The sequence below is a fragment of the Pituophis catenifer genome, unplaced genomic scaffold (genome assembly GCF_029215685.1).
Source record: "Pituophis catenifer annectens isolate HBS135680 unplaced genomic scaffold, rPitCat1.0.hap2 SCAF_3, whole genome shotgun sequence".
Taxonomy (NCBI): domain Eukaryota; kingdom Metazoa; phylum Chordata; class Lepidosauria; order Squamata; family Colubridae; genus Pituophis; species Pituophis catenifer.
Genome location: NW_027256883.1, coordinates 108,047,246 through 108,069,983, shown reverse-complemented (window position 1 = coordinate 108,069,983; position 22,738 = coordinate 108,047,246). Strand labels below are relative to the sequence as shown.

The 22,738-nt window shown below is 38.3% G+C and overlaps 1 protein-coding gene across 1 annotated transcript in view; it reads right to left on the bottom strand.

The window, feature by feature from the left end:
* Positions 1 to 22,738, bottom strand: part of LOC139313754 (flavin-containing monooxygenase 3-like) — a 28,652-nt gene that overhangs the window by 5,719 nt on the left and 195 nt on the right. Inside the window, exons 2-6 of the mRNA XM_070939200.1 lie at positions 21,987 to 22,124; positions 9,320 to 9,508; positions 6,409 to 6,571; positions 2,919 to 3,061; positions 1,970 to 2,169 (exon numbers count right to left, since the gene is read on the bottom strand). Of these exons, the coding sequence (XP_070795301.1) occupies positions 1,970 to 2,169; positions 2,919 to 3,061; positions 6,409 to 6,571; positions 9,320 to 9,508; positions 21,987 to 22,118 (827 nt within the window). The 5' untranslated portion in view covers positions 22,119 to 22,124. The remainder of the gene's footprint in view (positions 1 to 1,969; positions 2,170 to 2,918; positions 3,062 to 6,408; positions 6,572 to 9,319; positions 9,509 to 21,986; positions 22,125 to 22,738) is intronic.

Genomic DNA, 22,738 nt, shown 5'->3' with positions numbered 1-22,738 from the left:
ATTCTCTTCCCAAATCATGATCCTTTCTTCTAATACACACTGTCTCTTCATTCTCCTTCCTCATCTTGTTTTATAGGAATCAATATATAGTGTTAATTAGGGTTATATCTGGGAAGACTCCAAACCTTGTGTTCCAAGTTCTTTAAATCAGCCTTATATCACAGTTCATGACTGCCACAAAACAGTCATAGCACAAAGCTGTACAACAGTAGGGATTATTATACTGAACAGACTTCCACTCCCTAGATAAAATATTTAAAATTCTTCAAGTCTTTGCTAAAAGTCCTGAAGCTTTCAAAACCAACCTCTAAAGAAAAAGTTAAGGAATGTAATTGTGTTAGCTTATTGGGAGTGACATAAAAGTTTATGTAACATTTTCTGGACTGGATTTTGGCTTTGAACTGATATGAATGAGAAAATAATAGATTTCCTGAACTTTGACTATTTTCTTCTAATCTCAGTGTTTGTATAAAGTGAAGTGTGTGTCTTGCACAAATCAAACTCACTTCAGAAGAATATTTAAACTATTTAGCAATTCAGATAGACAATGATTTATTTACTGATTTCTTCTTGCAGTTTAGTATGTTTCTTGGAAAAGTCAAATTATTGTTGTTATAGTTGGTTTATCTAGAAATAGATTTAGTTTAAAAGTTAATTTCTTTCCAGCAGGATAACAGATTGACATTTTAAGGATTTTTTTCCAGAGAATATGGAAGAGTACTGTTGCATCCAATGTACATACCAGGGCCGTCTTAACAGCATTATGCGCCCGGGCAAAGCAGTGTACTGGGGCCCCTATGACAATTACTCACAGGAATAAAAATGTAAATGGTTGATACAATTAAACATATATTTACATATTAATATTAATTTAAAAATGCAGTAAAGTGTAATAAATATGTTGCTGTATTTGTATGATACAAGGTGCATTGAAGGGTTAACATACACAGATTAGTATGAGGCCCCTATGTTCGTGGGGCCCACGGGCAAGTGCCCATCAGGCCCATGCTTTTTCTTGCCCCATTAATATGTTTGATTTGGCAAATTTTTATTCTGCTTCAAGGAATGGAACATAACTTATTCAGCTTTACAAATTCAGTCTGTAAGGATACATCTATATTTTCATTAATCCTAATGTTGTTAGAATTATCAAAAATTCTATTATATTTGTTACTTCATATAATTCAAAGCACAAATTTATTTAAAGTTAATTTACTTCAGTGCTATCAAAAAGGAGAATCCTTCTACACCTCTGTAGATATCATGTAGAAAATGATATGAGCACATTAATAATCTTGTAGAAATGTTAGTGTGCTATTATTAGCATTGAAGAAAATGGTGCCATTTGTGGCTGGAACTTTTCTGATTTTAGGTGTAATATAAATGGCTTGGGAAATTGAATCAAATTTTATGCCCCTCACCCCCACCCCAGAAAAAGGAGACACATCTGTATCAAGAGTGTACAACTTTTTGTGGGCCAAAAGCTGTAGTTGATTTTTAAATGGCCAATTTTACACTACCAGAATTAGAGGACAGAAGAAAATTGAATTTGATTTAGCTGTATTTACATCAACATTGGAATTAAATTAAATGTAGCCAATACTGTTACTCTAGTCATACATTTAAACAACTTTAAACTTTCATTTTACAAGTGACTTATTAATATGCTAAGGCAGCTTCCCCATTCTTGGACCCATCATCAGATATATTAGAATGATTTCCATTATTTTCCACCAGCATATCTACTCTGACTTGATTAGGAATTAGCTAAAGCATTTTGTCGTATGAGTTTTGGATTATTATATTAGTTTGTTTATTATAATGTTTTGAAAGCTGTATCAAAAATCATTCAATCAAAAGATGAATATAAGCCTTCTAAGTAAGCAATACATTTGCCTATCAGTGTGGATCTGGCAGATAGGAATGTGTTTTCACAGAATCTCATTATAAGCTCTTGTTCATACATTACCTATTCACAGGTATCAGGCCATAGTTCTCATGTTTAAACCATCTGTTCATTTTCCTCACATACAGCCAGTCAGAAATGGCTGTTGGGAGGGCATTTTTGAGGAATGTTTCAAAGCGAGTTACGATCAACATGTCCCAAGGGTAGCCTTTGTCCCAGACACGACTCATTATCCAGGATCCACTTCTAGAGCTGATGCAAACCTTTAAAAAACAAGGAGAGGATACCAAAGTATGAAATCCATGTTCTGGGGCCATGCATGCCACCATCTCAACTCCCTCCCATATTGTTGTTGTTGTTAGTTGCGAAGTCATGTCCGACCCATTGCAACCCCATGGACAATGTTCCTTCAGGCCTTCCTGTCCTCTACCATCCTCTGGAGTCCATTTAAGCTCACTCCCTTCCATATACAAGGTATTTTTAATCACATTTGGAGACTTCTCACATTGTAAGAATCCAGAGTGTACAAACATTTTCTGTTTGCAGAACAATTAGGTTTCATTGTGTCTTAATATATTATGTGGACTCAGTCTCTATTATTGTAACCATCAACTATAGTTTAATATTGGCTGTATACCTCCAGTTAAACTATGGTTTAACACAATGTGAAGTCATCTTAGATCACTATGACAGATTGGTAAAGGTCTTTCAAGGCTTTAGAGTGAAGTATCCATATTGTACTAATGGAAAATTCCTTCATGTAGATGTATTAGAAATTGAACTTGAATCCTTCTGCGTGTAATTCATCTGGATCCTCCTGTATAATCCCTAATTTATCTCATTATAATCCCTATTTTTTCTCATTACACTATGTGCAAATCGTTATAAACATTGCACGTTTTAAGATTTTTTGAAATAGACCCTCTAGGAAATGGCACAGCTTTGGATGGGTTACTCTGAGAACTAGAACAACTACAACTAGAACTGAGGACTATCAGGGTAGAGGCAATACCTGAGAGGCTGTATGACTGAGCTCAACAGCAATGTCGCTCCCAGAATTGCCTAGGCCAATTACCAGAACTTTCTTCCCCCTGAACTTTTCAGGGCCTTTGTATTCCCGGCTGTGGAAGAAGGCACCCTGAAATTTCTCTAACCCTGTGTGAAAAAAGTTTGAAAACAAATTATGATTGTAACAATTGAAATTTTCCAGCACATCAAAGCAAAACCACTGATGCAATAGAGTAAGGTGACCAGACGTCCCGCTTTTGGCGGGACAGTCCCGCTTTTGACCAATTTGTCCCGCGTCCCGCGGTGTTTTAAAAAAGTCCCGATTTTTCATTCTGCCTCCTGGTTCCCGGCTGCCTCCTGAATCCCTGCTGATGGCTAGAGGGAAAAAACCTGTTTAAACTCTTGCCGCGGGGCTTCAAAGGGCCGCCCTACATTAATTAGCTCGGCTTCCCCCTCTCAGCTGATTTGCACAGGGCTCTGCTCTTGCTAAATTGCTCAGTTTTTTTTTCCTCTTTGTGCAAACCAAGCTCAAAACGAAACTGAAAGTAAAACAGGCTGTTGGCTTTGCGGTTTGCTTGCAACGTTGGAAAATTAGGCAGCAGATTTATTTTCCTTTTCCTCACCAAAAAAGGTAAGTGCAAACAATGGAAAATTATTTAGGGCAAAAGAGGAGAGTTCAAGATTTTAAAACACAAAAGAAAAAAAAGCTCTTTTTAACTAGGGAATTGTAATAATTGAGATATTATTAATTGTATACTGTGTTGAAAGCAGAAATGGTTAAGTTGTGGTTTGGAGGAATATATGGGGGAAATTATTTGGTTTATTATTATTGGTAAGTATAATTAATTGATTTGTAAGAAATTGGATTGCATGGAAATAATTGGAATATTCATGTTCATATTGATTAATATACAAAAAAGATAGTTATATAACTAATTGATTTATATTAAAATGTTGAATTTGTATTAAACAACTGTATTACATAATTACATAATTAACCAATGTGAGGATGGAGATAAAAACAGATGACAATGGGAAGGGGTATAAAATAGAATAGAAGGGAAAAATTGAATTTGATTAAGATTAGAGATGAGGATGAAGGGTAATATTGTTTTTTAAAAAAAATAGATGAGGAATAAATATGGCAAAAAGGAAATATAGAAATTGTAAATTTAATTGAAATGACTAAACACTGTTTAAATTTGTGAACCAGCCAAATATTCTGTTCAAAGAAAATACATTGTATGTATGTGTGTTTCTAATTATTGCTATTTATTCATATTTGTTCTCTTTTATTCTTTAAAGTTTAACAATTCATTCTTTATCTTAATATCTTTATATTTGTTTGGGGTTGGCTTTCTTCCCTTTCATCTTTTTTATTGTACAGCAATCTTTCTCCTCAAACCTACCACCTCTCTTTTCTTTCCTTCTTACTTTCTCTTCCCCCCCTCTTCTTCTCCTCCCTACTTCCTCTTCCTTTCTCCTTCTCCTCCTCTCTTCCTCCCTCTCTTAACCGTCACTCCTACTCTAATTTCCCTTCCCTTCCTTCATCCCTCTCAATTACTGTATCCTTTTATGCATATGGACTACTCAGAGGGCTGAAAAAGTTATTTTTGACTGGTCCTCGCACTTTTGACCAGTCCTCGAACTTACGACTGTCCTCACATTTTACATTTTTGCCCTATCTTGTCACCATGGTGAAGAGAAGCAGTTGTGAAATGAGTGACATGGTTGTTAAGAATACTGCACGGGCATAAATGTGAGGATGGTCATAAGTGTGAGGACCAGTCAAAAGTGTGAGGACCTGTCAGAAATGACTTTTTTCAGCCCTCTGGTTAGTCCTTTTGTGCATATGGACTACTCAGAGGGCTGAAAAAGTTATTTTTGACTGGTCCTCGCACTTTTGACCAGTCCTCGAACTTACGACTGTCCTCACATTTTAAATTTTTGCCCTATCTTGTCATCATGGTGAAGAGAAGCAGTTGTGAAATGAGTGACATGGTTGTTAAGAATGCTGCACGGGCATAAATGTGAGGATGGTCATAAGTGTGAGGACCAGTCAAAAGTGTGAGGACCTGTCAGAAATGACTTTTTTCAGTCCTCTGGTTAGTCCTTTTGTGCATATGGACTACTCAGACGGCTGAAAAAGTTATTTTTGACTGGTCCTTGCACTTTTGACCAGTCCTCGAACTTACGACTGTCCTCACATTTTACGTTTTTTGCCCTATCTTGTCACCATGGTGAAGAGAAGCAGTTGTGAAATGAGTGACATGGTTGTTAAGAATACTGCACGGGCATAAATGTGAGGATGGTCATAAGTGTGAGGACCAGTCAAAAGTGTGAGGACCTGTCAGAAATGACTTTCCAGCCCTCTGAGTAGTCCCTATACACATAGCCATGGCCACCCGGTCACATGACCAGCTAGCCACGCCCACCCAGTCACATGGCCTCCAAGCCACGCCCACACAATAAGCCCCGCCCACAATGGTGTCCCTCTTACCAATGTTAAAATCTATTCACCTTACCCTATACACATAGCCATGGCCACCCGGTCACATGACCAGCTAGCCACGCCCACCCAGTCACATGACCAGCTAGCCACGCCCACAAAATAAGCCACGCCCACAATGTCCCTCTTTACCAATGTTAAAATCTGGTCACCTTACAATAGAGTGAAAGCACATGGAGGTCTGACGTGGATGCACATCTTCAGTTTTCCCACTGATACTGTTCTTATCATCTCATCTTCTACTATTACTGTTTCCTAGAGTAATTGGTCTGAATGCCCCACTGCCCTTAAAAATGAAGTTTACTGTTAAATCAATGGGATTTTCTTTATAGCTTTGGAGGGAAGGATTTTAAATAGGATAGTGGTATAGGAGAAAATGGTTTTAAAATTCCTTCTCATCTGCCATGATTCTAGTCCAGTTCCCCACTGCTAGCAACTACTGTTAAAAGTAAAACTGATATATTAATGTAGTCATGAATTTAACTTTAGGCTCAATTTTGCTTTGAAATAACTATAAGGAAGAAGATACAATGCACTTTAGCTGCATCAAGAAAAAGTATGAGAATCTCTTGTATCGCTCATAGAAACAATTCACAAAGTATGTTTCATCATTTGTGGTTTATCAAAGGTTGGTTCTGTTTAGTCATTATGAAAAATATAAAACTGTCCATGTTAAGAGTGGAAAAGTGGTGCCCCTTTTAAACTGTGCTGATTCAGTCAGAGACAGGCATGTTTATCACAATATAGATGCTTGCCCAGCAAATACCTTACATTTACTATTGTATGTGAATTGGTTTCATGTGAGCCCAAAACCTGATATGCAGGATCAGAGGTAGTGTGGAAACTAACACATATATGTACAATATTAAAGGGGGTAGGGCTGCTCCCTCCAGTCAGATAATAACTTCCATTAATTTTAATAAATCCTAAGTAGGACATATCTTCTTGCTGTTTTTCCATATCTATTTAATTATTTGTCACTTACCAGGAAAGCTATCAACTGGGATACTTGGATACACATGATGTCCCGAGCAAACCATGACAGCATCAAAAGTAGTTGATTCCAGCTTGCCATCCTTCTGTGTCTCAACATCCCATTGACCAGAGACAGAGAAATCTGAGTGCTTCTTAATATTGGTCACACGTGTCTTTGAAGAAACATTCAAGGACATATTTATTTATTTAAATAATTTATATGGCTGCCTATCTCACAACTGTGGGTCTGGGCTGCATACAAACAAAGGTTGTGTTTAAATAACAATACAATAACTGATGATGCCCAAATATATCATTCATTATATCCCAGTCATAAAAATCACACTAACAACACATCTGGCTTAACTTCCTGGCCCTAATGCCTGGGGAGTTAGTATGATTCAAGTTCCAAAGCAACTATATAAATGACTACTGATGACATCTAATTGGTGTGAATGGATGCATCATGTATGAGATATATGTACATAGATATTATATATGGATATATATCTATAATTCTTCTCAGTGGAATTTAAAAATTGACAAAAGACCATGTAATCCAATCCTATACAAGTTTACTTGTGTAATAAAACTTATCCCTAATATCTATCTGTGTGATTGCTAAGAATTGAAAGTGATTTGATCAATCAATCAATCAATCCCCAATACATGAATTTAGGATTGCAACCTGTAATATCTATGTCTCAATCTGTGCAGTATGCTAAACCAATTGTTGACAATGCAGCACTCAATAATGCTAAAGTACCCATGATGTTTCAGATCATGTATAAATATCTCCAAATTATTCTTAAATTTTATTTTAAATGGCAAAATTATTGTAAGATTGCTTGCAAGATATATGTTGAAAACAGCAAGGAATTGTGACATTTTAGGGATGATATTTCAGGCACGTTCTTTAAAAACAAAATGGGGGCAAAGCTGTATCGAAATAGTGTCTAGTTTCTGAAAAGCTTGCCAACTCTGCATAAAGCTATAATAGTAAAAACACCATGATTTATCTGGCTCAATATATAATCAGCCCCTAAAAGGAACCCAGTTTAAACAAACTATATTAAGAACACAGATCTCCCCTCCATAATTCATCCTCAGCTTGAATATAACATTTATAGTCAAAGAGAAAAATAGGCTCTATTTCAGATCTTCTCTTGTGAAAATTAGAATAATGTTCAAGTCAGGGGTTCAGCACATTAGGCTTATGCCAAAGGTTAAATCAGTGCAAGTTATTAATTAAATTTATTTGTTACAAATTCAGCTGAGAGAATCTCGGGAATTAGTAGATCAACGAAATACTGTGGACATAATATACTTAGACTTCAGCAAGGCATTTGACAAAGTATATCACAACCTACTTCTTCGTAAACTAGAAAAAAATGGGATAGATAGTTACACCACCAGATGGATTCACAACTGGCTGACAAACTGTACTCAATGAGTAGTCATTAACGGGTCTAAGTCTACAGGGAGGGAAGTAAATAGTGGTTCTGTCTTAGGCCCAGTACTCTTCAATATCTTCATAAACGACTTAGATGAAGGAATAGAAGGAGAATTTACCAAATTTTCAGATGATACTAAGATGGCAGGAATAGCAAACACCCTAGAAGATAGGGTCAAGATCCAGATGGCTTAATAGCAGTGACTGTGAGAGGGATCTTGGAGTCTTAGTGGACAACCAGCTAAATATGAGCCAGCAGTGTGCAGCGGCAGTTTAAAAAGCCAATGCAATCCTAAATTGCATTAACAGAGGGATACTATCAAGATCAAGTGGGGTACTAATACCACTCTATAAAGCCCTAGTAAGACCACACCTAGAGTACTGCATCCAGTTTTGGTCACCACACTATAAAAAAGATGTTGAGACTCTAGAAAAAGTGCAGAGGAGAGGAACCAGGATGATTAGGGGACTGGAGACTAAAACATATGAAGAACGGTTACAGGAACTGGGCATGACTAGTCTTGTGAAGAGAAGGACCAGGGGAGACATGATAGCAGTGTTCCAATATCTTACGGGCTGCCACAAAGAGGAGGGGGTCAAGCTATTTTCCAAAAGCACCTGAAGGCCAGACAAGGAATAATGGATGGAAACTGACTAAGGAGAGATTCAACCTAGAAATAAGGAGAATCTTTCTGACAGTGAGAACAATCAACCAGTGGAACAGCTTGCCTTCGGAAGTTGTGGGAGCTTCATCACTTAAGACTTTCATCACTTGAGACTTTCAAGAAAAGATTTGACTGCCATTTGCCAGAAATGGTCCTGCTTGAGTGGGGGGTTGGACTAGATGACCTATAAGGTCCCTTCAAACTCTGTTAATCTGTAATCTGAATTATAAATTTTCACCAAACCAAAGAAAAAGCAATGCCAGGGATATACACAGAAGAAATGCAAAGTATTATTTTTATGCTGGTTCAAACAAGAAATGAGTCAACAGCAGCCATTTTTGTTTGCTCTTCTAATCCTATTGCCCTGCCTTATTCTCAGAATTTTATGAGAACCCTAGAATGCTTTTTTCCCTTCATTTGTTATCCTCTCATTATTTTTCCCTTCTTCCATCCATTTTCCATCCAGAAGTCTCTCAAGACCTAGCTTTGTCCCAGGGAACTGGTCTTCAGATGTCTCCATTGCTAATCAAAGCTTTTGTGTGCATGGTTTAGGTTTTTGTAACTTTTTAATATGACTGTGTATGACATGTATATTGTTTTACACTGTTTTTACTCTTCACTGTCCAGAATCACTTCCTGGCCATATAAATTTGATGAATAAATAAATAATAAAACGTCTTTTGACTGTTATCCAGGAGCCATAAGAAGCAGTACAGATCAGTATTTTTGGGGTCCACATACTGAATATGAACCAGCAATGAAATTGTTAAAAATCCCTTCTCAATCAGTTTATAATCACTTACCTTAAACTGTATGTATTTAAGAAGATCAAAATGCTTGGCATATAGTTCAATATATTCCTGAAGTTTGGAGTTGTGCATATAGTTAGGAAAATTCTCTGGGAAAGGGAAGTCCATGTAGCACATCATTTCTTTGCATGAGTTGGTAAACACAGATCTGTAAATGCTGGCTCTGCCTTCCTCTGGTGACTCCTGGCAGAGAAAGGAAAGCAAAGATGAATGTTATTTGAAATTTCTTTAAAGAAACAGAGCTGCAGAAAGTGGAAATATTTTCAGTTAACTTGAAATTTGAGGTGCTAGATTTTTCTCAGCTCTGTTTGTCGTACAAACAAAAAGGGACAGGTAAGGATGGTATTTTCCATTGAGAGAAGTGATGGATCATTTTGAACTTGTCCATAAAATCTAGGCTTGCTATCCCAATTTTATTTGCTTGCAACAACATGGCAAGGAAAAAGTTCTTAGCTCAGCCATAGGGACACCCAAACAAAAGGTGTGCCAGAAGCAATCAAAATAGCTGATGGACACAAATAAAATACATTATTCATGAAGCAAGCAATACTCATAAAACAAGATATCTATCTCTATCAAAAAGGATAGAACTTTCTAGGGCCATTGTAAATAATACTGTAGATAATTAGCATGGAAAGCCCCAAGTGGAGCAGTCTTTCATTGTTGCAGTTTAATCATCATATGTGTGTGCCAGTAGCCAAATAGAGATGGAAATTAGAATGTCAACTGGATTGGGAAGATACATCCAATATGCATAGAGATATATGCAATACAACAGCTACCCAGATTGGATCCTGCAACATTATCCTTCATGCATTATTTGCCTTCATTTGTGAGAGATCTGGGCACTATTGCTTCAAACAGTTCGACTTTGCGAATCCTTCACAGCACATGGTGTCCACTTATGCATAGAATAGCCCAAAGCACACATTCCGGTGAGAGTAGTTTCCTGAGTCTGCGCTCCAGCACAAGTCTGAAAACTCGGAAGACTAAACCTCTGGTCCTGGTGACTGACCCAGATTGGGTCCTGCAATAGTAGTTACTGTTTGTCTCATTCTTGTGATTGCCATTAGTGCTGGCTCCATTGGCCTCCCCCAAGAGCCTAGTGCAGTGTTTCCCAACCTTAGCAACTTTAAGAGAATTCTGGGAATTGAAGTCGATTCGTCTGAATTCTACAATTGAGAAATATTAGTCTAGTGCAAGGGTGTCAAACTCGATTTCATTGAGGGCCGCATCAGGGTTGTGTTTGACCTTGGGGACCAGGATGAGCGTGGCCGGGATGGGCATGGCCAGCTTGATGTCACTCATGTTGGCGGCATTTGTGGTGGCCCGAGCACTCTGGTAGCAAAAATGGGCTCCCAAACTCAATTTTCAGCCGCGATGGCCTCCTGTCACCCTCTGCCAGTGAAAATTGATCTGGGGGGGAAGCGTACACAGCTCCCCAAGCTCTATTTTTGCTGGCAGAGGGCAGTAGGAGGCTGTCGCAGCCAAAAATGGAGCCTGGGAGGGCCGCGTGTGGCCCTCCCAAGCTCCTTTTTCACTGGCAGAGGCACTGCGGGCCAGTCCTTTGCTGTTTCTAGGGCAGCCCCATGGGACAGATCTAAGTACCCCGCAGGCCAGATCTGGCCCCCAGGCCTTGAGTTTGATACTTCTGGTCTAGTGTCTTACCAAGAGACGACTGTAGGAGATACAAGGCATTTTTCATCCCATGAAGGACAAGGCTAATAGTCCAATGGATTGTACAATCACCAGAAGGGCAAGTAATTGAATTTGTTGGAAGAAAGCCATTTGTGGGTTTCATAAGTTTTTTTTTTTGTCAAGAAAGAAGAAAGAAATGTGGCAGTTTCCTCTTACAGATTCTATTTAATCTACTAACTCTCTTTTGTTTAAGAAGACTTTGTGAGGCTGGGAAATACTTACCTACATTTGCCTCAGGCAATTCTCAAGAGTACAAATTGTTCTTAATAGGGATGGGGATTATACTGGCAATTATCAAAAACATTTTCAAATGTCAGAAGAGGAATCAGCAATCAGTGACATGTGAACCAGCTAACTACCATGGAATGTCAAAATTCAAAGTTTAGAGCACAGTTTATTTCCAAAGGGAAATATATCTATTTCTGAGCATTGGATGGGTGACTATGACCTGAAGAATCTAAAAAATATTTTTGGGGGTGGCAGCCAAGAATTTTTTTTCATCAATACTTCCTTACTAAAGGAAGGAAGGAAGGAAGAAAATGACTGCCTTTGTGCCACAGGCAGGACAGAACTCACAGTCTCTTGGTTTCTAGCCTGGTGCCTTAACCACTATACCATTTCCCATTTAAGGAATTGTACTTTTGGGCCTACTCTAGTTTATGGGAACTTCCCTGATTGATCCACTTGCCTCAGTGCTAACCTTCAACCATTTCTTGAGGACATAAATGTACAACATTGTGCTCTAGCCTTCCCTCACCCACTGAGAAGGCAATCTCCACTCATCTTTTTCTGCACTGCATGAAAGTGCTTCTGAGCTGTGCTGCCTCGAGTGGTAGAGTACAGATCCCCTACTACATTTCATTTCACAAGAGGCAAAAACTTCCAATCCTGTCAGTTACTATGTTCTAAAAGCAGGAATGCTGGTCACCTACTACCTCCATGAACATTTCTTTTACAGCTGTACAGGCAAAACAATAAAAAGATGCAGAGTATGGGGGAGGTGGCAAGATGATAGCCACAACTGAAGCTGTGCCTATTTTTTATGCATACTGCAGACTTGAGAACAAGAAGTAGGGATGTTAAGGGGAAAAATACTAAAATTCCTGCAATAGATTTCCATAGAAACAAATCTGTAAGCTCTTCTAGAACCAACTCAAGCGGATGGATCTTTTTTTTTCTTTTTTAAATCCTGAGTCAGATTGACAAGATTTCTGCCACTTTCCCCTTGTAGCCTGAGTGGCAGGAAAAACAACAATAGTAGTATTTTTGTATTTTTCTTTTGCTGCTCCAGGAGGTATTAAAAAACAGGGAATTCTACAATCAAAAGCTGTGGAAAATGCATTTCAGACAGAACATCAGCCCAAAGGAGGAATCAGCTGAAATCTGGACATGAACTTCTTAAAACTTCATTTCCAGGTGGTTTACCCTTAGGAGTTCAGCGGTTTAAGGTACAGCCTTCACAAAGACCTTGCTAGTTTCAAAGCAATCCAAAAGATTAAGGTGGCCAGTACTGAGTCAAGCAGCACTTCATGTTACTTAACATGTTTGCACTTGGATTAATATTCTGCAGATGGCTATGAAGGATTGCATAACCAAGACAAAACACCACAGCTTATTCCCAGGCAACAAAAAGAAGACAGATATCAAAGTCCTATCAAATAACACTTATTAACTTGAATACTTATTTTCTGCATTAACTATTGCATTATCTTTTGCAAGCCTACATATAATGTATATATATATATGTGTTAGAAAAGAAAAAAGCCCAGAACCGAGTAGATGAGATTCTACTGAGCTGGAGCTACAAAAAAAAAAAAAAAAACCTTGGCTACGTAGGGAAAACCTGGCTAGAAGAAAAACACACATAGACCCTACGAAGAAGTAAGAAAATTGATATATATATATATATATATATATATATATATATATATATATATATATATATATATATATATAACAGCAGTTGCAAGCTACTATTTGTAATAATACTAGCTTCTTGAAAAATATTTATCTGGAGTATTTATAACTTGCTTTAATCTTCCACTCTGGGAATCCTTACTCACACATTTGCAGTATAAAATATACAACTAAACAAGTAAGTGGAAGCAAAGCAAAGTGAAACATGAACATTCAGATACCCAATTATTTTAAAACTGATCTTAAAAATTTAGCTATAACATTTAATGCTTTTGCAAATTGGAAATGGAAACTGTTCAAAGAGATTACAATATAATAACATTTTTTTGAGTTAAGTTAAACTCCTGGGGATTTCTTACACCTTTCTTTTTTTTTTTTATTGCAAAAGTTTTACAATTACATTTTCACCCCATTTTTCCCCCCCCCAACCCACCCCAAACTCCCCAACCTCACCCTCCCTAACCCCCCCTAACCCTCCCCTCCCCCCCGGACTTCCACAGAATATACTCCCATCTAAAAAAAAAAACCCCGTTATATAAAACTTGAACCCCTCCATCCCCCATATAATTTTTCATCTTCACAAAGTTAAAATATTTCTATCTTAATATAACATTTTCAATTAAAAGCTATTTGATACTTCCTAGTTTGATATTTGTTCTGCACATAATCTATCCACTTTTTCCATTCCCATTCATAAGTCTCTTGTGAACAATCTTTTAGGTATGCTGAAATCTTCGCCATCTCTGCAAAACTGGCCATTTTCAAAATCCATTCCTCAAAGGTGGGCAAAGCTTCATTTTTCCAGTATTTACCTATCAATAATCTCGCTGCTGTTATCATATACAATATCAACTTTGTTTCACCCTTTGTAAAACCCTTAACTATACCCAATAAAAACAATTGTGGAGAAAATTGAATTTTTTTCTTCAAAACATTCTGCATAACCCACCAAATTTTTATCCAAAAAGCCTTAACTTTCTTACAAGTCCACCAGACATGATAATATGTAGCATCTAAACAATCACATCTCCAACATTTTGGCTGAACATTAGGGTACATGCATGACAATTTCTTAGGATCTAAATGCCATCTATAAAACATTTTATAAAAATTTTCCCTCAAATTCTGTGACTGTGTAAATTTAGCGTTCTGAACCCAATTTTTTTCCCATGTTTCCAACATCACTGGTTCTGCAAAATTTTGTGCCCACTTAATCATACAATCTTTAACCAGTTCAGTTTCTGAATCCCTTTCTAACAAAACATTGTAAAGCCTTTTAATATGCATTGGACCTTTCTCTTTTATATGTCTGACCAATTCTTCCTCATGCAACATAATACCAGTTTTTTGGTCCTCTTTCCATCTCAGTTGAAGTTGATTATACTGTAACCAAGTTAAGTTAATCCCTTCATCCAACAGTGTCTCTAGTGTCTTCAATTGCCATCTGCCCGCATCTGTAAAAAGAACCTCTTTATATAACCCCCCCCCGAGTGACATTATATTTGTATTCCAAATAATAAGACCAAGATCCAGCCATAGCAGTATTTTATAATCCCATTTGAGTCGGTGCTTCTTCCAAACTCTCATCAAAGAGTCTCTAAATATATGGCTTTTAAATACTTTATCCACTTTATTTTCATAAAATAAGTAGGCATGCCATCTGAATTCAAGATCAAAACTTTCTATATTCAATATTCCAGTCTTTTTCCTTCCAAACCAATCACTTGCTTGAGATAAAGCTGCTGCTTCATAATATAACTGTAGGTTTGGAAGTTTAAGACCTCCCCTTTCTGGAACATCTTGCATAATTTTCAATTTCACTCTCGGTTTTTTCTCATTCCAGACAAACTTATTCACTCCGCTTTGCCACTCTTTCAATTGTTTATCGCTTTTAAGCACCGGAATCATTTGAAACAAAAAAAAGAAATCTTGGCAAAATATTCATCTTAACTGCTGCTATTCTTCCAAGTAGAGACAGCTGCAGTTTTTTTCAATTCTCCATATCTTTCTGCACATCTCGCCACAACACCTCATAATTATTTTGAAACAGTTTCATATTTGATTCTGCAACCTGAACTCCTAGATATTTAACCTTCGGTACAATCTCGAAACCTGCCCTCCTTTCAAGTTCGTGTTTACGATCTTGTGTCATATTTTTAACTATCATCTTAGTTTTTTTCTGATTCAGTCTAAAACCTGATACTATACCATAGTCTTGTATAATGTCTTTCATCTGGATTATTGATTCCATCGGCTGTGTTAGGGTAACAACCAGATCATCTGCAAATGCCTTTATTCTATAGTTCTCTTGCCTTATCATTATACCTTTCAAGATATTAGAGTCCCGTATTGTATTCAACAAGACTTCTAGTGTTAAAATAAATAACAACGGGGATAACGGACAACCTTGTCTTGTTCCTTTTTCAATATTAAAATCTGTTGTCAAACTTCCATTAATAATAATCTGTGCCTTTTGCTCTTGGTAAATTGCTGAAACCGCCTGTATTAATTGATCCCCAAAGTCCATCTTTTTTAAAGTCTTTAATAGAAAATTCCAGTCCACTCTATCAAAGGCCTTCTCCGCATCCAGAAAGACCAGCACTGCAGGGATCTGTTTATTCTTCTCAAGATATTCCAATAAGTCTATTACTTGCCTTACATTATCCTTCATATATCTGCCCTCAATAAATCCCGCTTGATCATCATGAATCACCTCTTGGATTACTGGCATCAGCCTGTTGGCTAGTACTTTTGCGTAAATTTTATAATCATTATTCAGAAGAGATATTGGTCTATAATTCTCCGGTTTTTTAGGACCTACTTGCTCTTTCGGTATCAATGAAATATAAGCTGTTTTCCATGATGGGGGTATTTTACCCCCTTGTTGTATATTGCAAAATAAGTCTCTGAGTTGTTCCACCATTTCTGCTTGCAAAGTTTTATAATACACTGCAGTCAAACCATCCGTTCCAGGAGCTTTAGCTGTTTTTAATTGTTTGATTGCTGCTATTATCTCCTCCTCTGTTATAGGATAGTTCATTCTTTCCTTTTGTTGATTAGTAATTTTTGTGATTCTTTTATTTTCTAAGTACTTTTCTATAAGTCCATTCTGTATATCATCTTTAGCATATAATTTGGTATAATAATCTACAAAAGCTTCTTTAATTAATTTTTGTTGAAAAATTTCTTTCCCTCCAATGTCAATGCTATCAATAGTCCGTATGCTCTGCTTTTTCCTTAATGTGTAGGCCAACCATCTGCCCGGTTTATTGGCATTACAAAATGTATTATGCTTTGCATATTGTAAATTTGTTGCAACTTGTTCCGCCATAAGCATTTTAAATTGATCTTTCAAAAGGTTTATAGCACCACGTATTCTTTCATCTGTTGGGTTTTTGATAAGTAACTGTTCTTTATTCTTTATTTCTGCTTCCAATTCAGATCTTTTCTTTTGTCGATTCAGTTTATGTTTAGAATTCATATGAATGAGTACCCCTCTCATATACGCTTTGCTCGCATCCCACACAATTTCAATTGGGGTACCCTTATTCAGATTTATTTCAAAAAATTCTTTCATCTGCTTTTTAAGTTCCATTATATTTTTTTCATATCTAAACAAGTTCTCGTTCAATCTCCATGATCGTCTCTCAGTCTTACCCATCTCAATTTCTATCCATACTGGGCTATGGTCGGTCAAAGTTCTTGGGAAAATCTTTGTTCTTTTTGTTTTAACAAGTAGATCATCTGATAACAAAATAAAATCAATCCTAGAGAAGGATCTATGTCTATCAGAAAAAAAAGTATAGTCCAATTCTTTTGGGTTATGTATTCTCCAGATATCTTTTAATTCCAAATCTTCTTTCATATCGAAAAAAGTCTGTGGTAATCTAATCCTTGATTTCGCCAGGCTCTTTTTATCTAATTTGGAATCAATTACTCCATTCCAATCTCCCATAATTAGGATAGATCTATAATCCCATTGCAGTATTTTAGTGTGTAAAGTTTTATAAAAATGGTCCTGTTGTTCGTTAGGAGCGTAAATTCCAATCAGAAGAATGTGGCCATTTACTGTATGCAGTTCAATTGCTATAAACCTACCATCTTCATCTGCTTCTATAATTTTAGCTGTCAGTCTTTTGTTTACATAAATGACCACACCATTCTTTTTTTTCCGAAGTTGAAGCTATAAAATGTGTTCCTAATTTTGAATTTATCAAGTATTTTTGATCTTGAGTTCTAATATGAGTTTCTTGTAAACAGATTATATCATTATTAAATTGTCTCAAATATGTAAATAGCTTCTTCCTTTTCTGTGGTAAATTCAGCCCGTTCACATTCCAAGATAAACACCTAAAGAGCCTTGATAGTACAAGGGTTTAGTGCACCCTGTTATTAACACAGCTGCCTGCAATTTCTGCTGGTTCGAATCTCTCCAAGGCTCAAGGTTGACTCAGCCTTCCATCCTTTCTAAGGTAGGTGAAATGAGGACCCAGTTTGTGGGGGCAATAAGCTGACTTTGTATAAAATATACAAAAGAATGAAGGCTATTGCTTAAAGCATTGTAAGCCGCCCTGAGTCTCCGGAGAAGGGCGGCATATAAATCAAATTAAAAAAAAAAAATTGTCATCTTCTTCTTTTTGAAGCGACGAGCACAATAGCCGAATATCTTCCAAACTCTTCGGTTTTGCTCCCCCCATGGCTTCACTTCCTTGTGTAGTACTCTTAGCTCCCTTTTTGTATTGTCTTTCCTGTTGTTGCTTTTCTTTAAGTTGCTTAGAATTTGCACGAGTTATGCGCTGGTCTTTAACTTCAACCATCCGAGCCAGGTCCAAAATTGGGGAAGATTCTAACAGGTGCTCCTCCAGAAAACCTCCTGTAGCACCCTCTGTTTCCACTGGCTCCACCTGCTTAAACTGTTCTTCCATCTCTTGCTGAAATTGCTTCTTATCACTCTCCTTAATCTCCAACACTGTAGATGTACGTGGAGATGGTGATCTCTCTTTAAGAATGGTATGGTAAAAATGTTCCGCCTTCTCAACAGTGTTCAACCGATGTCTTTCTCCATTATACTTCAGAATTATACCAGCTGGGGCGTCCCACCGAAATGGTACTTGTTGTTTTTTCAATTCATTCACTAGGAAACCAAAGTCTTTTCTATCTTTTAACATTTTAGGTGGTAGTTCTTTATAAACTCCAATTTGAGCTCCCTCCACTTGCACAGAGGAAAGAAAAGATTTTTGCAAGATATCATTTCTTATTGTTCTGTCTGTAAAATATATCACAACATCTCTAGGCAATTGTCTTTGTCTGGCCACCCAGGAATTCACTCTGTAAATTTTGTCTATTTTGTAAAAAACCTCTTCAGGATTAATTTTTAATAACACAGCCAAGGCATCAGCACAAATCTGTCTCAAGTCCTGTCTGTCATTCTCTTTAATGCCTCTAAGCCTTATAGCGAATTCCATGGCCCTGAATTGCATCATTGTAATTTCATTTTCAACTCTCTGCATTTTATCATCAACATCAGAAATTTTATAGTCAGTATCCTTAATTTTAACATTGACTTCTGATTTAAATTCTTCCAATTTGGAATCCACTTTAATAATAATTTCTGACAGGCCAGACACCAGATTCGATATTTTTTTAGTCACCTTGCCATAATTCTCCTTCACCATATTTTTAATTTCATTAATTTCCTGCACAATTTCCTGTTGAGATTTTTGAAATTTATCATCTATTTCCTGTTGAGATTTTTGAAATTTATCATCCAGAGCCTGAGTAATAAATTCTTTTAAACTTTCAAAATCAAAATCTTTTTTCTGACTCTGTTGAGCAGGAGGAAGCTGCTGTTCATGTTTGTGCGTGGGGGATCCCCCCCTGCTGCCTTTCCTTCCTGCTTCTTAGAAGCCATCCTGCCACGTAGGTTAGATTTTCTGAAAAAGGAGATCCTTTTTCCTTTTCCACCACCACAAAGTCCTCTAAAAAAATCCCCCAGGTTTAATCAAATTGGGGATAGAAACTAGACTGAAGCAAGCTCAGATTTTAAAAAAGAATTTTTTTCCTCTTCTCCTATTCCTCCTTGTTACAGGCAGTGCAACTTTGTAGCAGATTAAAGTAACTTCACAAATCCACTCTCACTCTCAGCTTGTTAACTCTGCAGCTGGGCGCCATTTTTTCCCCAACCGCTTTCACTCATTCGTACTTTTTCTTAAATCAAAAAGTCACCAAAGCAATAATACTTGCGATTTCCAGATTTGAGGGTTCAAGTTGATATTTCCGCTAATTGTTAAGGTTGGTTTCATTCAATTTGAATGTTTGCTGCAGCCGGCTTGCTCTGCGGAAGGCAGAGTCGTCCCACGCCGTCCGGAGTCTCAGCAAGTTGAAAGGGAGCCGCGCCTGTTTCCTCCCCAGTAGTGATTTTCTGGGGGCTCACAGGGGCTCAACCTGCACCTTGCCTACTCTCCTCCTGCAATCCTTCAGATTTCGGAGTTTTCAAGCCGCTTCTCGATATCGAAGCGACTCTACAGGCGGCGGGGCTGGCGGTCCTTAAGAGGGGACTGTCTTTCACCAGAGGCAAGCGAATCGGAAGTCCCACACCTTTCTTGATGAACTATGGAAGCAGTTGGCCACTTCTTAATCTAGCCTACAACAAGAGCCATAAATGATTTCCCAGTTAAAACAAGGGCTCTGTCCTTTATGCCTTCTTATACTAGAGCCAGAGGGAGAAATAGCTGGATGACAGGTGGGAGGTGGGAAGGGGATAGAAGATAAAGCCTGATGGACCCAATGCACAGAATATATGCAGCTCTGGGTTGAACTGTGGAGTCCTTGGTGCTCTTTGAACTCAATTGTTTGCTTACAGACATCATCAGTGCTGAAGTTACCTAATCAGGTAATGAAACATATGAAAGTGAACAACCAAGCAGAAACAGCACCAAGAACTCCACAAAGTCTGATGGAGCTGTTGAAGGTGGAGATCATTTTCGTTTCTGCTCTTGCTGAATCCTAGAACAAGAGATTTATGGCTCACCCAATGGGACCAATATTTATGAATACTTTCACTTAAACAGCTGAAATTGTTCACACTATAAACTATACAATCAAATATGTCAATCCATCAACCAATCAACTAATTTTAGGAGCCAACTCAAGAGAAATAAACTATGTGAAATATCGCTTCTTTTCCATTTTCAAAGTCTGCTTCAGTATCTCATACAATTGTATTCCATTTGGAGAGAAATCTGATGAAGGGTATTTGAAGCCAGCCCAATGTACTTTAACTGCAATATGTAATTAGGTTTATTAAAAATAAAAAGGACCCATTTGCTAAACAGGAAGGGAGGGAGGGAGGGAGGGAGGGAGGGAGGGAGGGTAGGTACAGTGGTGGGTTGCCCCTGGTTCACACTGGTTCTATAGAACCAGTAGTAAAACCAGTGGAAAGCTCCGCTCACCGACCCCGACGTCATCAAAACGCTTCTGCGCATGTGCAGAAGCTTCTGTGCTTTTGCGCAGAAGAGTGTGCGCACGCGCGAGCAAAGTGAGGGCGCACACGCAGCCCCGCTGTGAACGTAAAGGTAAGTAGAACCCTCCCCTGGGTAGGTAGATAGGTGGGTAGGTAGGTAGGTAGGTGGGTAGCAGGCAGTAAACTCATAGACTAGCATTTCAAGTTTCAAGTTTCAAGTTTATTAGATTTCTATACCGCCCTTCTCCCGAAGGACTCAGGGCAGTGTACAACCATATTAAAACACATAGATTTATAAAATTTAAAACCAATTAAAATCGAGTATAAAAATTTGGTCTGCAAATTAAAACACACATACACCCATTTTAAAATTCGTACTAGGCCAGTCCGGCTTGCTGGAACAGAAGGATCTTAAGGGCGTGGCGAAAAGTACGCAGGTTGGGGCTAAGACGAAGCTCTAGGGGCAGCTCATCCCAGAGGGCTGGTGCCCCCACAGAGAAGGCTCTCCCCCTGGGTGTCGCCAGTCGGCATTGTTTGGCCGACGGCACTCTGAGGAGTCCCTCTCTGTGGGAACATATTGGCCGGTGGGAGGTTGTTGATGGCAGAAGGCGGTCTCGTATATACCCCAGTCCTAAACCATGGAGTGCTTTAAAGGTGGTGACCAACACCTTGAATCGCACCCGGAACATCACCGGGAGCCAGTGCAGCTCGCGCAGGAGGGGTGTTACGTGGGTGCGCTGAGTCGCACTCATAACCACCCGCGCGGCTGCATTCTGGACCAGTTGAAGCTTCCAAGTGCTCTTCAAGGGGAGCCCCATGTAGAGAGCGTTGCAGTAGTCCAGACGGGAAATCATTCCCTCAAATCTCTAATTGCAATATCTTACATTGGAGTAGGGGGTATTTTTGCAGAACCATGACATCATCATCCTTTGATGATACTACCTCATATTTGACTGTGAATTTTTAGGCACTGATAGCCCTCACCCCTTCTATCTTTCTTTCAGATTCCAGGACTGACCAAGTCATCTATCTATCTATTCCCAACTTCCATACATTCAAGCTGTAAGTCTGAAGAGGAATTGTGCCCATTTTTTCTTGAATTCTATTACAGCTCTGTATGATCTGAGACCTGCTCAATGTAAAGAGTAAAGAGATGGAGTAAAGAGATACAGCAATATGAATGACACCTATACTCTACCCCAGTTTCCTAGCCTTGGCAACCTGAAGATATGCAGACTCCAACTCCCAGAATTCCCCAGCCAGCAAGGTTGGGGAACTCTGGCAATTGAAGTCTATACATCTTCAAGCTGCCATGGTTGAGAAACACTGCTTTACCTATTTAAAATATACCATGAACTGAATAAAGCTCCAGTCAGTACTTTTGCATAAACTTCACACAAGTTTATGTAAGTGTTTCACTACCCATTATAAACATCTCTAATATCCCTGCAAATTCAAGATATCAAATTTTTTGCCAATCAAAAACAGACAAGGGATACACCAGGTATTATAAGAACTCCAGGATATCTAAGCAGGTTTCAAGCCCAGTACATTTGTCACGCAAGTAGGATATTTAGATCTCACCATGAAGCGCCACAATCCACCAATGCTCTCACTCCTCTCAAAGCATGTTGGTTCCAGTCCCTCATCCAGGCAGCATTTGATGGATGCGAGGCCACTCACTCCTGCTCCAATAATTGCTACACGGCATACCATGGTTACCTAATGGAAAAGGAATTGTTCAAACCAAACTTATTCTTACATTAAGAGCCATGGTGGCAGAGTGGCACCATGGTGGCAGAGTAGCACCATGGTGGCAGAGTGGCACCATGGTGGCACATTTACTAGAATGCAGTATTGCAGGCTACCTCACTGTTCATTACCAGGAGATCAATTCTGACTGGCTCAAGGTTGACTCAGCCTTCCATCCTTCTGAGGTCGGTAAAATGAGGACCCAGATTGTTGGGGGCAATATGCTAACCCTGTAAACTGTTTAGCGCTGTAAAGCACTGTGAAGCAATAGATAAGTCTAAGTGCTATTGCTGTTAAAAAATGAAAATGGTACAACAAAATCACAGCAACCAAACACTGATTACAGCTAGATATCCACAGTTGCCCCTTTATTTCTCCACAGTGATGCCATTTTACCCCTTGTGAGTCATTTACCTTAGCCTCTAAATTCTAGGCAAACATTTTAAAAGATCAATAATCTTTTAGGAACCTCATAATTCAAATAGATACACCTGGATTTTTCAGGTGGAAAATGCCTCTGCAAAGAAGACTCTTTCTCAAAAAGATTTTTGGCATTGTCCTGAAGCTTAGAACTTGCATAGGCA